General features: G+C 42.1%; 1 protein-coding gene across 1 annotated transcript in view; it reads left to right on the top strand.

Moving 5' to 3' along the window:
• The window catches only part of LDLRAD3 (low density lipoprotein receptor class A domain containing 3), an 83,575-nt gene extending 67,936 nt beyond the window's left edge, over nucleotides 1-15,639 (top strand). Inside the window, exons 5-6 of the mRNA XM_035327538.1 lie at nucleotides 8,780-9,125; nucleotides 10,696-15,639. Of these exons, the coding sequence (XP_035183429.1) occupies nucleotides 8,780-9,125; nucleotides 10,696-10,957 (608 nt within the window). The 3' untranslated portion in view covers nucleotides 10,958-15,639. The remainder of the gene's footprint in view (nucleotides 1-8,779; nucleotides 9,126-10,695) is intronic.
• The last annotated feature ends 1,935 nt before the right edge of the window (nucleotides 15,640-17,574 follow it).

Here is a 17,574-nt window from a genome sequence, read left to right as displayed (position 1 = left end):
GTGTTACAACCAGTATTTTCATCAAAACTCCCAAACACAACATCATGTGAGCCACTGTGAAGAAAATTAACTCTGTCCCAGCTAAAACGATGGCAGCTGCGTAGACTGCTTATCTGGTAACATTTCTTCCTCTTCACGATTCTAGCAGAAATAGGATTCATGATAGCAGTATCTGAAACTGAGCGCATGGACTTCATGCTAGCAGTTTTTCAAAAAGTAGATCCTTTAACGTAGTCCTTGAAGGATTAGACTAAATTTAAAAGCTGATTAAAAAACCTAGTTTGCAGTGTATCTAAATCACACTTAAGCTAGCAATATTCCTTGCAAAGTACAGCTGACTCTGCAGGCTCCATAAACCCTGCACCACGTCTCTTCAAGCCTTATTATCCCTCTTACACACCAGCTGTCCATACCACTAATACAGCATCCAGGAAGAAGTTAATGTGCACGTTCTTGCTGAACAGTGTGCCTCGTTTCTTACCAACCTCCGGTAGGTATAAACTCTGTAAAATGCAGTTCATCTGCCTGTCCTGTGCAGCATCCCATATTCAGCGTTTTCCAGGCATTTTATTGAAATAACATGTTTTTTTTGCAGACACGTAGATTTAGATCATCCGTATCAATATCAGTTTTGCAACTTGGTGGAACTAAGCTTCAGGGTCAATAGATGATAAAAATGGAAATGTTTAATCTGTTGATTTTCATTTTAATTAATTTAATTTTTGTTTTGAAGTGTTTTGTTGTTGTTTTTTTTCTTTCTAGATGCTACAGCAATTGCAAGGAATGTTAGCTGAGCATTTCATGGAAGCTTAGTTTCCAAACCTTCAGGGTCAGGCTGGAATAGGAAAGGCAAGCTCACCTGTGGCCTTTGATAAATCTATTTTCCTTCATTCTTTCGACTTGAAACTGAGTAAGACCTTTCAAAATTCATCTAGGTGGTGCGTGCTACTGTGCTGGCAGGGAGCAGAGTTGATGCAACGTCCAGGCTCTTACCGACCTCAGGCTTCTGTTCCACCAATTAACCTTTACAGAAGGCAGGACTGTGCACTTATGCATAAATTTGCCAGTGTTCCCAAAGATATGACAAGTGAATTTTCTACTAAATACCTTTGTTTAGTTAAAGAAGTAAAGACAAACCTGATGTTGGAGACGTACTTTGAGTCCGCTTTGGTCTTGCTGTTTGAATTCCACAACTCTGTTAATTTTTCCATTGAAACATTATTTTCCTTGATTTTTTTTTCTTGTTTTTATACTGTTTTTAATCTAAAATATATTAGAGCCTAGGTGATTATGGATATTACCTCTCAAGAACCTTGGTGACCTTCCACCTGTGTCACCTTGCTGAGGTTTGGTGGGGAGGGGGTCCTGGAGACATCCCGTACACAGGTGACATAATGTTGTTCCAGCTGTAGGACCAAGTACTTCCTGTTTCATTATTTTTCACGTTTACTTTCAAGACTATTCAGTACTGCTCATTAATTGTACGCAGTGGATTACAGAGCTAATCCAGGTAATCAGAATCTGGACTCTTTGTGCAGCTGGGGAATGCTGCTTGTCACTCAAAGGCAAGACTGGAACATCTCCTGGGAGATGAGGGGGAAGGAGCAGGCTGTGGCACAGGACCGTTGGCTGTTATTTCTGGTTTGGATGCAGTGCTCGTACTGGGGCTAGTAGCTGGGATGCTGCTGGTTGGCACAGGTCTTGACAAGAGCCCGCTTGTCGTACAAAGAGAGTGCAGTTTTTCTTTGAAGCACTTTTTGCTTTATTTGGTAAGCTTGGGCCACCATTAGCATGCATTTCAAAAGAGCCCTAGATGTAGTGGTGCTGTTTGACATTTTCCTTCTCTAGAAGTGGTTTGACTAGGTGGCTGGGAGGGCGACAGTAACACTGGAAGCCCCTTGAGCTTTCAGCGCATCGGGCTCTTGCTGAGGGGCACCTTTCTGTCACAAAACATTGTTAGGAGAAATGTACAGTAACAAACTCCTTGCCATTCTCCTTGATTTCAATATCCCCTTTTAAAAGAGAAAAAGGAAGCCAACAGAAGCAACTAAACCCTCTACCTAGAGAGGAGGACTTTGGTAGGAGAACGTTCATTCCTTTTGTGTTCTTTCCCTGCTTTTATGCCGTTTCTATTCTGACTGTGAATTAATAATCAAAACACCAGCCTTTTGGACTGATATGTCCAGGAAGCGCTGCTTAGATCAATGTTGGTGATCCTGAATTGCCTTCTAGTAACACTTTTCTCCTTGGCTTCCATCCAGGTGCCGAGCTTGGCCCTTTTGTTTCCATGCTCAATGGCACATTTTGGCTTTGCAGGCTTTCACACTGCTGTCAAGTTAATTTTAGAACTTTAGTTGCCATGGCTACTGCTAAGTATTTCTTAGTTCTCTACTTATTTGCTCAGTTTGCTGCTTTTTTATGTTTTTCTTTCTTTTTCTTTTTCTTTTAATGTTTAAACTGCAATGTGTGAAGTGCAATGGAATAATTATCCAACCCTGCAGAAGATAAAAAGAAGGGCATGTGAGAGGTGAGGCTCTTGATCTGCAGACTGATGACTCAGCTGCTCTTCCCGCAGCTGCACAGACTTAAAAGCACTGCTCTCCTGGTACGTGGTCAGGATGAGGGGCTTACGTCTGGGGAGGACGGCATGGGCGATGTACTCACCCGACGCACTGAATGAGATGTGCTGAGACTGCTGCTGCTTTTGCTGACTAATGCTGTCTGCAGGTTGATCTGTGCTTCGCCGGCTAGTTGTATGTGTCCGTATGTTGTGTGCGTGTCCTCTGGCTTAGGCATGGCCTTAAATTCTGCGGGACGATGGCCAGTGTCTTGCTCAGAGCCTGGACAGTACATAGTACGGGGAAACCCTCCTTCATTACGTTCTTTTCAGTCATCCGAAAGAATAGGCAAAGACAGAGCACGCAGTGCTATTTAGACTTCTGATTAATGTTTGAAATGCTTATGCTTTTGTGGAAGGTGTGGTTCTTGTCGGTACAGAAGGTCTTGGGAGAAGGCCCTGAGAGCCCTTCTACAAACCAGGAGCTGTGGGCAGTCTGCACGGTGGTGGACCAAGACAACACAAAACAGCCCGTCTGGGCATAGCATTTGTCCCTCAGAAAGGGACAGCAGTGCAGAGGGGCAGTAACATCTGTACTTCGCATACACTTGTTATCGCTGTATCCAGCATTTCTCAAACACTGGTCAGCACCGGGTGAAACACCGAATAGCCTGGGGCCCTTTCAGGCCAGGACATCTGTGCAGCTCGGTGTTGTCTTGATGTGAAGCCATCGCTCTTGTAGATGTACCTGGAAGGAATCAGGGGTTTCAATCTGCTCATTTCCTAGAAATCTTCTGCACTTGCCAAGCACCTAATCAGGTGTAATCATACCGTATGATTTTGGCCAATACCCATAGCTACCGTCTGTCTAGCATGTGTAACACCTCTAATAACAAATCTCTCCTCTGTGCCTGAAACACAGAACGCCAAAGCAGGACTGGAATGATCTTCTTTTGATGCAGTTGAAAACAAATCCTTCTCTCAGGTGTCTAAGGGAAATATGAGGCTGTATGGGGGAGGGAGAACAAATGGTAATGGAGCATGAAACTGCCTGAAGTCAAGGGCCTGTGCTGTCTGGATTAGGTTGTATTTGTAGCTTGGAAAAGGACAGTCGGGGGAGTTAAATAAATAACAAGGTTAGAAAGGTCGTCACTTAGACAAAGAATATTTTGAAAGTCTAGTGCACAAATCTATTTAAGGCTTGTCTTAATGGAACATAAAGTCATCAAAGAAGAGAAATTTAAGGTTGGGAGATGTAGCGGGATGCCCTAGGAACTAGTGCAGCACAAAAAGTAAATACAGGGTGGAGGCTCTGCCCGGCTGTGTTTGATTTTTGTCGTCTCTAACCTTCCAAGCTGCAGATCTGCTCTTTAACCAGTTGGAATTTAAATGTGTTGTTACAGTAGCGTCTTTGTTGGAGATGGACCGTGACTTGTGTTCATTAAGGCTACAGATGTCTGCTCAGATTATGGATTTCAAAAGCTTTTTCTCTGATGAACTGTGAAAAGCCAGGCTTGAGCAGAGAATTGCGAAAGATAAAATAATAGCCCCTCATCCCAGTGTCTGGCAGACTTAATGCAGTTACTCAGATCTTTTTAAAAACTTTGAGACAGCAAATTTGTTCACAGTCAATAAGATAGCCCTCTGAGCACAACCCGTTATGTTTCCTTTATCACTCTTTTCCTAAATTATTCACAAAGGTTTTTACACTCCAAAAATCTCCGGTCTGCAGATTCAGCATTTCCCAGGTAATAAGGTTTAATAAGCATAAGTGGCATTGATAAACTGTTTATACGTGGTGTGATTAGAAAACATAGATCTTCTTCAGGGAAAAAAAACATGAAAGAATAAATACTCCATGAATTTAAGCTAAATTAGACTGCCTGCTCACCTTTTTTTTTTGGTGAATTTGCATTTAATAGAAGAGCAGACAGAACTTTTAAAACCTGACTGGATAATACCTGCTGCTTCTGGGAGAAGAAGACTGAATTACCAGGAAATTCAGTTCAGTGACTTCTGCGATGTGTAAACATTTGCTGAAAGTTACTGGAGCAGAACGAAAGGATTGCAGCTTTTTCTTTCTGAAGTAGTATTGCATGTCCAGCTAAGATTTCTCAGGTGTTGTATCTCACCTTCTCCCTCTAAGGCACACAAAGTTCGTACAGCTTCATAAAGCAGTCTCAGCTTCCCATCATTCCCTTCCATGCCCCTGTGTACTCTCAGGACTCCGCAGCAAACTGGGATGACACATCTTTGGAAGCAGCTGTTTGCACCCCATTTTCTCTTTGTGCAAAGCTTTCTCCTCACAGTCAAAGGCACTGTCAAGACAAAGCAGTAAGAGGAGAGGGAGCACGTGTACCTTCCCTTGTGTTCCGCATGTTAGAGGGACGGAAGAGCTGAGGCACTGCAAGGGCATGGGAGAATGTGCGGGATCATCAATAAGTCACTCATTTCAACAGGATCTGATAATGACGAAAAAGCATGCTCTAAATGTTTCTTGCAGTCAAAACTGTCTCATAGTTCTGCTGCTTCTAGGTGCCATATAGATTAGTTGTCTTTCTGGAACATTATTTTGGAAGGAGACCATTAAGAGAAGTTAATTCCTTTTCTTCGCATGGCAAGTATTTTCTCTAGGACTGCAAGTCAAGCACTGATGACAGGCTCAGGTAACGTTACTTTCATCTTTTACAGCTTTTCTTTTAATGATTTTGCTAGGGAAAAAGGAGAAGCTGAGACATAAATTGGTCTTGGTTTAAACTGTACCACAGTGGAAGTGGAATACCCCTGGACTTCGTTTGTGACTGTCTTTTGCTAAGAGACTTTAGGATTTTGTATTTTCAGCTAGAAAACGCACCTCCCAGGCAAGAATAGGTATGTTTTTGTAGTGTAAGAAAGTATTTGAGTGGTAGCTGAATCTTCCTAGGCAGAAGTCCGTTTCTGGGGTATGGTGCACTCTGTGGGTACAGAGACTGCCTGTTTAGGGACCTGGATTGTTTGCGTGGGGAGAGAACATCTCTAGTAAAGTACTCGGCACTGCCCAGGGCTCAAGAAAGAGGACTTGACAGATGCAGCCTGATTTTTTTTCCCTCTTCAGAGGCTATATCTGTGCTCCTCAGTGCAGCATCATGCTTGGCATAGACAAACTGGTACTCTCTGAACTGATGGAGATGCTAATTTAGATCCCCAAGGCAATACCAGCAGTACAAACAAAGGCTTCGCCAGGTAGTGCTCTTCCAAGCTGCACTGTTGTGGCTGTGCTTGTGGTCAGAGAGATCTACACTGCCCTGTGTTCGCTAGGGTACACGGGCCCTTAGATTGCTCTTGTTCTCAAAGATTAGGTGGGAATAAGTGGGAATACAAGCCATAAATCTAAAAACTTGAGAAGGAATAGATCATTAGTGGCAAACAACTGGTTAGCCACAGTAATCCCAGAGATCCAAAACTGTATATTAAGTGCAAACCTACCCCAAATCTTTGGAAGATGGGTAGGTTACTGTTGTGTGAAAAGGACAGTAAAACCAGATAAAACAAATGTGGTTTTTATTTTTTCTTCAGATTGTCCTAAAGCTGTTATGAGATCCTTCTTTAAGACATCTGACTTTTGGGAAAATCTCTTTGGATCTGTGGAAGCTTTTCATGCGGGACCTAGAAGACACTATCCTAAACAGACGGAGAACCCTAAGAGTTCTGAAAATAAGTTGACATACAGTTCACTGCTCACATTTTCCTTCCCTTTTGATAAGATGTGATTATAAAGAGAAGGGGCTGTGTTGCTGCAGAGTGATCCCATGGTAACTGATGAGGTCTCATCAAGTCTGCAAAGGCATCCCGTTCTCCGTCCTATGCCAGTGCACCGTAACTAGTGAGCCAAGCTGAACGCAAGGCTTGTGGCATGTTACTGGGATGTTATAAAATATTTGCCTTCCTTGTGCTGAAGAACCGCAGGCAGTGGTATTCATCCACGGATCAGTCCTTGCAAATAAACTTGTTGGTGTCTTCATAGGGCTGATCCCTACGCTGGCCCTTGTCTGTGGTATGTGACAAGCGTTCATTACTCAGCTGGTGAATTTAGGCAGCGTATTAGAGGAGCCGTAGCAGTATGTGATGAGCTGTAATTAAATTTCCTGGTGCATGTGCACTCCTTTCTTCCCTTCTGCTCCGACTTCCTTCACACAGGCTTTGTTCACTTTGCTGTGTGAGGCAGAGCCCTCGTGGTGTGCGGTAACGATGATTTCTGCTCTCTTTCCAGCACTGTTGTGTGGGAAAATAAATTTATGGTGTGACACTAGATATCATGAAAACTGGGATGATTCTGTGGTGAAATGTGGCTTGCAGCTGGCCCGCAGAGCAGCTCTCTGATCTGCAGTTAGAGTGACGTCCATTCAGAGCAGTAGTGTTCTTTGTAGTCAGTAACTGGACCAATCATCATGCTCTCTTAGTTCTGGTAAAGTCTTTCTTGCCCTTCTCGCCCCTTCTTACTAAAAGCTCTTCTATCCTGCCAGGTATGTTGTTTATATACTTCATTATTTTGTTGCTGGAGAACCTTGTAAGTGGCTCAGTTGCAGTCGTGAGTGACCAAGAAGTGTTTTCAGTTGATAGGTGAAAGAAAGGAAAAATCGTATATTAAGATTTACTGTCCCAGCCTTCTGCTGTAGGGAGTGAGAAATGTGGATAGATGGTCCTCTTGTAATTGTGTGGATTTTGGAGGGTCAAGGGGTTGGGATTTCTTGTTTGTTTCTATTCAGCCTCGTGGTTTTGCTTGATTGAGGAAGGTGAACGTCTTGTGTCAGGATAACATTTCTATTTTTGTGACTGTAAGGAGTTACAGCCTCCACAGAAATGGAAATTCTCCAGAAAGAGAAGGTGATGCTTAAATGCCGTTTGACTTTGTCAGCGGGGTGCTGAAATGGAGTCAGGAGAATGTGGTTGCTGGATCCGGCGCTGATCTGAAGTGTGACAATCGCATCAGTGTGTCTGTGTCATTTTGCTTCTCTGAGTCTTTCCTCCTTTGCATTATTTTATCTTTCTTATTTTTTTTTCCTCCTAAGATTTGCACGCAGTTCAAGATCCGTGCGGATGTTGTCCAAAGTCAGTCCATTACCTTTTATTGCTCTGGGCCAAGAGCCTGGGTAGAAATTCCTTCTCCTGTGTCATGACTCTGAGCAGACTTTCAACTTTTTATAATACTTGGTAACTTTGCTGACTCCTCAGTGCTTTCAGCACATAAAGCGTTGACTGTGTGGTGTGTGAAGTGTCTCTTCTGATCTGGTCTTCATCTCCTCTCACCATCAGTCTTCCCTCTACCGCTGCTGTTTGCAGCCATGCTCCTGCTCCCTTGCATTCTCTCACCTTTTCCAGCCTTTCTGCAGACCATTTCCATATCAAATTGAAGCTCACTTGCAGGATCTGTCACAGCCTCAGCCCCGATCATGTCTGACTTTTCCTCATTTTGTTATGCCCTAACCCATCTTTTAAATTTGTTTGCTTTTACCATTCATTTCCAAAACTGCACGCTTTGCTTTTAAGTTTTCACACCTTTTACTGGGATCACGTCTTACCAGGCTGACATCGCTGTTTTTGTCTGCGGTTCCAACACCCTTTTTCTTTTGCATTTCTTCCAGCAGCAGGTCTGCTGATCACAAACATCCAACTAAACACACTTACCTGAGCACCTATTTGTATTTTCTCTAGTATTTGTTTTGGACAGCTAGATCTCCAGGGCAGAGGGTGTGATTTCTAAATTTTTTGATAAACTCCACGTAAACTTCAACTGCACTGCACATTATCACTAAAACTAAAGATCAGGCTTTTATATCTCTGATTCTAGTATGCTTGGCAAGGTGTAGCTAAGGTAGTGTGCTTGTGTCTCAGAAGTGGATGTTCTAACCTGTGGAAAAATAGTTATGATGGATAGGTAGGGCTGTGGGAGATGTTCTCAAGATGGTGCACGTTTCATACCGGTGTCTATTTTCCTGTCCTTCAGTTTCTCCCTGTTAGTTTGTCTGCAGGCACTTAATGCGAGTGAGGCTGGATCGAGTCATGGTCATCCAATCTCTGAATTGCATGCGTGTGGTTTTAATATGCTAATTTTCTTTCCATTCAGAAGAAAAAAGGAAAACTTGCTTTGTCATACAGCATGCTAATGGAAAGCAGAGTGTAGGCTGAAGAACACAATTTTATAGTGAAACTTACCTCAGGCTTCCTTCTCCTTTTGTCTTGCAGAGGCAGGCAGCGGACAAGATTACGTGACCTCAGAAAATCAACTCCTCTACTACCCTAGCATTACGTACGCTATCATTGGCAGCTCCGTCATTTTTGTGCTCGTGGTGGCCTTTCTTGCCTTAGTCCTGCATCACCAGCGAAAACGCAACAATCTCATGACCCTGCCGGTGCACCGACTGCAGCACCCCGTCCTGCTGTCCCGGCTGGTGGTCCTCGATCACCCACACCACTGCAGCGTCACTTACAACGTCAACAATGGGATCCAGTACATGTCCAACCAGACCTACCACAGGCCTGTGGATCTGGACTCTCCACCATCCTATTCAGAGGCTGTGCTAGACCAAAGGTACGTACGGGAGCTGTTCCTGTTCTCACCAGTTTCACACTGCTGGTTGCAGCTCTGTCTGTGTGTACTTCTGCTTCTTGTTTATCCTTATTATTCCTTTTGATGGAGGTACTGTGCTGCTATTCTGTCAGATGCCCTTGCTCTTATTAGTATTAAAGGCATATAAGGCAGACTCAGGTCATGCTCTCTCTGCGTGCGCAGTTGAGCACTGCAGGAAAATGCAAAGAAATGTATCGCTTCCCTCACAGAAATACCCTGTGCCGGTCTGGAATCAAAACATGAAAATTGAATTTGGATTTTTGCCAAAAGCCAGCTAGGCTGTAGGACATATTACTAAAAAGGAAAAAAATGACGTTGGAGATGAGTGATAAGTATATGAAGTTGAGATCTGCATTTGGCATCAAGAAACTGTGTTGTCCCTCTGCTCTATACCACTTCCCCTTTCACCCACAGAAGAGAAGTACTCTCAAATAGAAAGCTCTATTCTTATTTTAAGTAGCTGAAAGTGCTTTGAAGTTTTGTGGGTGTGTTACTTTTTGTACTGGTGATACTGGTTTTATTTGTAGGTCATTAACCTTGATTTTAACCCTATATGTAAATCCTTTCCAAACAAAACTGCTGAACTGATATCCTTGGTGCATAAAAAGGGCATGGTATGAACTTGGATGATCCAGATCGTTCACTTGCACTCTGTTGGCATTCTTTAGTGCAAACTCTGGGATCTGGGAATGATAATATAATAATTGATGTTTCTTTTCTCTGCTGCATTTGGCAGCAGCTTCCTTGTCTTAATATTGACATTCGTAATAGTGATATCTTTTCATTAGTAAGGACAACTAAACGAGCAGCAGTCCAGATTGTAATCGCTTCGCACCTGGGCTGATACAAACCATCAGCAATTTCAGAGCTGATTGCTCCCGAGACCACATATCAGTCTGCTAAGCCCTGCAGTCCCTTACTTGTTTACTATCAGAACCAAAAAACAATTTCATTGAATCCAGTGCTCATTTTGTCTGTGCCTACTTAGCAGTTGCTCTTTGTGTGATATCATGATGGCAAAAATAATTCATCTTGTGTAGAATGCAGTTCATTATTTATTTGTAGACGGTAAGCCATTTATCTCTGTCACTTAACAGAGGTTTCTTCAGAGCTTTCTTGTGTTCATATCTATATCCATAGGTATAAATCCAGTGCTTAATTTACTTACTTTCTCTTAGAAGAAGATTCTCGGATTGTATAAATGTTACAGAGGAAAAATCTCACCTCTTGCAGCCCTCTTTGAGGGTGAGCCAAGACTTGTTTGTCAACACATGAATGAAAATCCCAGTATTAAGCAGAAAGTCATGAGCTATGTTGCATCCTGACCAGAAACCTTGGTACCTGATGGTGCTGTGGAGGTTTTGGAATGACATGAATAGTGTAAGGCACCTAGGTAGGTCTGTTTGAGATCACCTGATAGGAGTCATCACGGAAATGCCAAGAAATACTGCTCGTTTTATTCTTAACTGAAAAACTTATTTACTCCATACCGCTGTTTTCAGTAACTCTCACTATGTTGTGTGTCTTACAGCAGACCACCTTGGTTTGACCTCCCTCCACCCCCTTATTGCTCTGAATCTGAATCCCCTAATCAGCCAGATCTTCCTCCGTACCGCTCACGGACGGGAAGCTTGGTGAGCACAGACACCCCCGTGGCCGGAAGCCCTCAGGGCACGGACAGCAGTTGGAGAAGAGATGTCCATGACAGCATGGATGGCCACAGAACTCTTCTTGAGAGGACAACAGATCAAAGTGATTCTCTGGTCAACCATGTTGATGAAAGAGAAGTGTAACTGCTTCAGTTTGGATGCCCGTTTGGGATGGGCAGGAGGGGATTTACTTTTTCTTGTCTATATTGGTTAATCTGCTGTTTCTAAAAGGTTTTGGGCAGGAATGTGCCTCAGTGATGACTTCATTTGAATCCATGTTAAGTTAATTTTTTAATTCAGCATTTTGGGCTCATCAAAGACAGAGCTAGAGTCACATCAGCTCTCCACAGTATTCTTGCAAGCAGGTTCCAGTTCAGACTAGCAAGAGAAACAGTGCTACGCTGAAGAACTGATGCGATGTATTTCTTGGAATATATACTGTATATGAATGTATATTTGTGCATGTGTAATGTATACAGATGTTGCACACAAAATCTATGCCAGAGAGCTCTTGATTGCAGACTGTCTGCTGCCTTGTGTGAGCCGTTTCTTCCTACTGCCGAGTGCCAACTGGTGGTTGTTGAAGCACGAGAGAGGCAGTCTTTCACCTTGGAGGTCTGAAGCCCAGTCCTAGCCCACTGGCAGTGCTCAAATTGCAGAAAATGGTATAGTTGACCCTTCTCTTCCTGGCCTGGAACATTCTCAATCTGAATGTAATTTTCAAAATTTAAGCTTGTGAGGATGCAACAGAACAGCTCTCTAAATGAGCAAACAAGTGTGTTTTTTTTCCCAGATGCTAGCATCAAGGCCAAATTTGCATGGACGTCCTCAGGAAAATACAAAGGTTGGCTTATCTGTCAAATTTCAAGGCTGAGCACAGAGGCACTGAAGCTTCTCAACAAACTGGCGCAAGACTTCTTTTCAAGCATGGCAAAACAACATTGCTCCATGCACTTCTTCTTGAACAAGCAACAACAAAATACCATTCACACAAAAACCCCAAAACTTTTCCAGCTAGATCTTAAATACCAAAACCATCCTGAAGCAAATACCCATCATGGAAAGCTTCAGTGTGAATGACTACTTTGTTAATCTTTGAGATAACTCAAAGCAGGTGATGTAGTGAAAGGTTTGGGGCTTGTTAGCATCGTCTAGACCGTGCCTCTGTACATGAATGGATACATGTGTTTAATACTCCATGTGTGTAAGTAGTGTATTGCATAGGTTTAGTTCTGTTTGTACCTGTAGTACTCTAAATTTTCAAAGTTTCTCTTACGATCTTCTCATTGCTTTTTTATCATTTGCCATTATTCATATTCATTTGGTTGAAATTCTCTTTTCAGAAAAACATTGTCTTTTTTTTTTTTCTTAACTCTTAGAATGTTCTCCCCTGAAATGTGTTTCAGTGCATGGTGTTGAATCACCCTTGAGAAAACAACTCAAAGGTAAAGGTGTTCAGAGTGGAAAGAGGGAAGGTAAGCTGTGAATTTAAATGCCACTGCAGTGCTGTGCTTGTGCTTAGTATACAGAATATAATATAATATAAAAATAATGCAGTGTCTTTCTCTTGTCCAGAGAGAAATTGGCCTTGAAAAATTATTTCCACTTGTGTATTAGACACATTTCCCACTTCTCTTCCATGTAACGAACAGTGTCATTAAACAGGATTTTCTGTTTAATGGAAAGGACAGAAACTGTTTTCCCACAACCTCTGTTTTTTTTGTCCTTATCTAAGGTAAATTATTTCCTCCAAAGTTTAGATGCTCAGGACTCAAGAATTCTTGAGCATGGGTATATGTAGAGGAATGACTCAAGTTCAGGCTCAGTTTCTACACACAAACCTGAATTGATTTGTGATATCTGTATATTTTTTTTCATTTCCATGTCTGGAGTCAACTGACATGGCGTGTGGGAGGCAGACACCAGAGGGATTTACAAGCAGAGGTCCTTCAGGACTGAGATGGCACTGTGGGGAGACTGTAGAGCTCCAGTGCTTATGGTCTTGGCTTGCTTTGGAAACAAATTAACAGCAGCCTTTTCTTATGGGCTTAGGCAGCCTATCCTGAAGCGCACTGGAGAAGCAATCGTAAAGCAGCGTGTAAGACGGGGGCAGATTCCACTCTTGGTGGCAGCTCAAGCAATGCACTTATGCCGTCCTGCACAAAGCAGGACCTGGCTCATTAAGCACTCCTTGCAACTCGCCAGGCAGACAGTTGTTACTGTCACGCAGCAGACAGTTGTTCTGTTTTCTACAGGTAGGTTAAACTCAGGTACATAGCTGAATCTGTGGCACAGGTGGGCATAGGGTGAGCACCAGGCCCTGGCGCCCCCTTGCCTTTCTTTAGGGTTCTGCTCAGCCTTTTATAAGAGCTACATAATACAGCATCAGAACTGGCCTTAACATTTTTCTGTTGCAGTTTTTTAAGTGTTTTATACTTCAAAATGTACTATTGAAAAGTTTGCAGTGGTTTCGTTAGACTTTTATGTTTCCTATTCAAGTACCCTAAAGCTTCACTAGTGAAACTAAATCATTGTGTCCAGCGTAAATCGTGTGGCATGTAGCCCTCAGGCAAGCCTTCCATGGGGGACTGCATTTCACCATGTGTGTTCAAAGTCACCAGGGTGCGTGCAAACCCTGTTTGCCTGTGGTGTCTGAAAAACATTGCCTTGCATTGCTAAGAAGTAGGAAAAGAGTGGACATAGCCTGCTGCTTCTGTCTGTGTCGGTCACTGTCATATGTGTACATATATATATATATATATATATAAAAGATACTCTTTCAGGCTGTATATATTCATGTAACTTTTGCATTAAGATTTTGGACTTTACAAAAAAAAAAAAAAGAAAAAGAAAGAAAAAAAAAGGAGGAAGAAGCATTCTAAATGGTGTGACATTTTCCCTTCCAGCTAAGGGTGTATTTATCTTTGTACAGGAATCTTTTAGTTTTTAAGAATGCAAGTTATAAAAGGAGATTGTGCCTTTCTGATTGAATGTTGATTTGCTGGGCTGTTGACTACATTCCTGGGTGTTGTTACATATCATTGTCTAGAGATCCAAAAAGAGAACCAAGTCTTGTCTTCCTCTCTGTTGTTACTTCTGGGGACCACTGACCTTTGAGGAGTACAGGAGTTCAGTACCTTGTTCCAAAAAGGGCATGCTAAAATTTGAAGGAAGGTTTTCATCGTACTCCAGTTCTCTGGTGTGTAGAACAGATTTGCTAGCAGGTTGCTTTGGAAATTGCTGTAGTATCATACAGAAATTGTTTATAACGTGTCACTTTTGGTAGTGTTAATACATCTCTATACTGCATTATTCAGTGGAATCTTTGGAGAAGCATGGTAGCAACAACCACGCTGATTAAATTAAATATTTCGTTGAAAATCCTGCAGTTCCTTGATCTTCCTTTGCCTTGTAAGGCTGAAGCTAAATGTTCATGCAATACCACATAGTAGGATTTCTTTTCTGTAGCCAGTAAACTTGGAATTAATCATTCTGTTGTTTGCTCTTAACCTTTTAGATGGGGTGAGTCCTCCAGGAGCTTTCCTTTGTACTTAATATTTAAACAAATGAATGGTCTTTCAAAGATCTATTCTTACACAAGTAAAACAGATTAAAGTTTTCCTCCAGAGCCAAACGGTGATGCCATATCTGTGTTGAATAGTGACCACTGGAATGAGCAGTTCCACTCGGAGCAGGGATTAATATATTTGATTTGTTTCAACAAAACAATTTGAAGAAACGACTGACTGCTTGAGGTAAATGAAGGAATTAGGTTTAGCCTGTTAGAAATAAGATCTGGGTTATTTAAAAAAAATGAAATTAAACTTCAGAAGTTCTGAGTGTCTAACCTCTGCTGAAGTCAGAGTGCTGTGTATTTTAAAATTAGGCCATTAGTGAATCTGCTTGGTAGTAATCTGAAGTTCCGTGTAAGGCAAATTGCAATTTACCTCTCTGGTGGTATTGTGCTAATGGAAAATTGGCAGTAGTGTTTTTAAAAGAGAGCCTCTGAATAATTTTCTTTGCTCTTGTCTGCAGTGACATACATGACAACACTGACTGCAATGCGATTTTTAAATAACTCTGCATTCGTTCTTCTTCTCCTTTTAAGTCAAATCAGTTTTATTTACACCACTTCACTTTGATACAGCTAATAGGGCCCTTGTGATAGATTTAGAAGTTGGGTGGAGGAAGGAGATGACTCTCATTTTAATTAATGCTGCAGCTTGTTAATCTTGTGCGCTTTACTTTTTAGACATCTTAGAAAAGACAAATGGTTTTAGTAGATAAGAAAAACTATTAATGATGAAAAGGATAGAGGGACACTGATTCTGAATTTAATTTTTAATGAATATTTAAAAATGTGTAAATGAAGGAGGAATTTAATGCTGTATTTCTAAAGTGGTGATCAAATGGCAAGTACTGTTTTTAACTGTTGCTCATTGGGAGCTATTTTGCATATAATGCCGGGAACTAAAATTGTAAGACAAGTGCTCTTCTTGCAGTTCATACTAGATCTGAAATATATTGTATCAGCACAAGGCTGTAACTCACTCGTGGACTAAAATATGTGACTGCAGAAAGAATTTCAATACCATGCTGGATTCTGCTTGAATGTATCCAAGTACAGGATTGTGGCCTTCATTTGTTCTTTTTTTTTTTTTTTTTTAACTGATTTGATTTTTTCTTCAACTTGAAATTGAGATGTTATGTAAGAGCTTTAAGGGAGGTTGTATGTTGAAACCCAACCTTGTCTTAAACTTTTGTAAACTGGAAATCTTTGAAAATGTATTCTGTATTCCTGAATAAAGTCGGTGTTTTAATACTGCTCACAGGTGCAGCTGTCCCCTCTCTCATCAGGTCTTGTTTGGTTCAGCTTTATAGCTGCCTACCTGAGGTCTTCAACTTCTGCATTCCTTGTGAAGTTTTGATAAATTGTTGTGGGTTTTAAACACTATTTTAAAAAAGGAAGTGATAATGGAAACCCACATGTGCATATGTGTATAAAAACATACTGATACGTATGTCTCATATTTATACAAATGGAAAGTGCATAATTTCTTTCTTATCTTCCCATTCGGTTTGTGCTGGCAGAGAGGAGGCATCTGAAGCAGCCCTGTTTGGTTGCTCTCTGGACTGTAGCAAAGCTCTGGAGACCTTGGCAGAGACTGGTGCTCTGCTTTGGTGCTGCATACAGATTTATCAGCAGAGCTGCAGGGCCTTTAGCATTAGCTTCTACCTCCCACTTTCTGCCTGCCCCTTTCCCACCACGTGCATCCCCGGTACATCATCCCTGTGCATCTCCAGCTCCGCGATCCACGTGCCAGACGCGTGAGCCAGGATCGAGTGGAGATGCTTTGTGGAGGGTTTGTGTCTGGCTGGAGTCCCACGTCAGGGCGCTTCCCCCAGCACGCGCCTGATGTGAGCACCACCGTCATCGTGGGAACTGCTCAGCCCACCAAGCCCAGACCCAATTTATGTCTGGATCGTAGCCACTCTTCCTGTCGAGGTACGTGATTAGCCGCAGTCCTCTCAGAGGGCTAGTGTTCAGAAATACCCTTTCTATTACAAAGTTATTTTCACAGACTAAAGAAAATGGCTCCAAATACTATGTCAAAATATTTCTGTCTCGAAAAGAATATAGAGGCTGACATATTTCACTTCCATGACTCATCTCCACTCTCTACCTTGGCAAAGGCATGTCAGTTTTATCATTATCCCAGTTAATTAAGTCACATACCCTCACCAAAATGCTCAGACAGTAATCTTTGTTTGACACTGGCAAACTGCCCCCAAAATAAAGAGCTGTGGATTCAGAATTCACTCCAGCACCGCAAGGGAGAAGGATCTGTTGATGCTGCCACAATGCATCCTCCACGGGGGGGGACGGGGGGAGCTTGGAGCTGGCTCATTCAGTCATGTCCCAGCACGAGCTACGCTTCAGAAATGTTGATTCAGAAGACAGCCGCTTATGAAAACAAATAGCGTGCTCTCCAGCTAAGCTCCCTGATTAATCATTTTTATTCTCTCTGCTTCCAATTTGTTTAAAGACCTTAATTTTTACACCTCAAAAATTAAATATGCAGTTTATTTCAGCAGTGATTTTATGGCGTCTTTTCTTGCTGATTTGTAGCAGCCTCCTAATCTTTCAGCCTCGGTTATCTATTGGTGAGAGAGCTAAGAGGCTTTTCACCTTTTGGGGAGCTATAGTCCAAAATGATGTGCTGTTATTACTTGAAGTAGAGGCATCTTCATGTGGAAATTCACCGCTCTTCAAGTGTGCTTTTCAAAGGAGAGTTGAGGGTATGCATATTGCATAAAGCCCTTTGGAAAAGTACTGGATTGATCTCTCTAGGGAATTAAATTTTCTGTTTACCCACAAAACATAGTGTGAATAGCTAAACTGAAACGTGATTCTCTGCTTCCCAAAATCCCAGCGGTTCCTTATGGACACATTGAGGGGACCGCTGCTGATCCAGCCTTTAGGATTTCTGTGGCGTTCTTTAGGATTTTCTGTGGTGTTTTCTGTGAAGTTTCATTTCATTTTAGGATTTCAGCCTTTAGGATTTCTGTGCACCCAAAGAGTTTCAGTCCTACAGTTGCTGAAGACCACACAGAAGACCACTTTTTCATGGAGAACTGATTTGGGACCATCAATGCCTATATTCCTCTCAACAGCCGGTGTAGAGGCAAGTACTTTCTCCTCAGCAGATCTCACCTAAGATTAATTCATACCAGTCACCTTGAGGTAAAAAACAAACAAA

Source organism: Oxyura jamaicensis, chromosome 5 (assembly GCF_011077185.1).
Source record: "Oxyura jamaicensis isolate SHBP4307 breed ruddy duck chromosome 5, BPBGC_Ojam_1.0, whole genome shotgun sequence".
Classification (NCBI taxonomy): domain Eukaryota; kingdom Metazoa; phylum Chordata; class Aves; order Anseriformes; family Anatidae; genus Oxyura; species Oxyura jamaicensis.
Note: the sequence above shows the minus strand (reverse complement) of the source record. Positions and strands in the feature narration are given on the sequence as shown.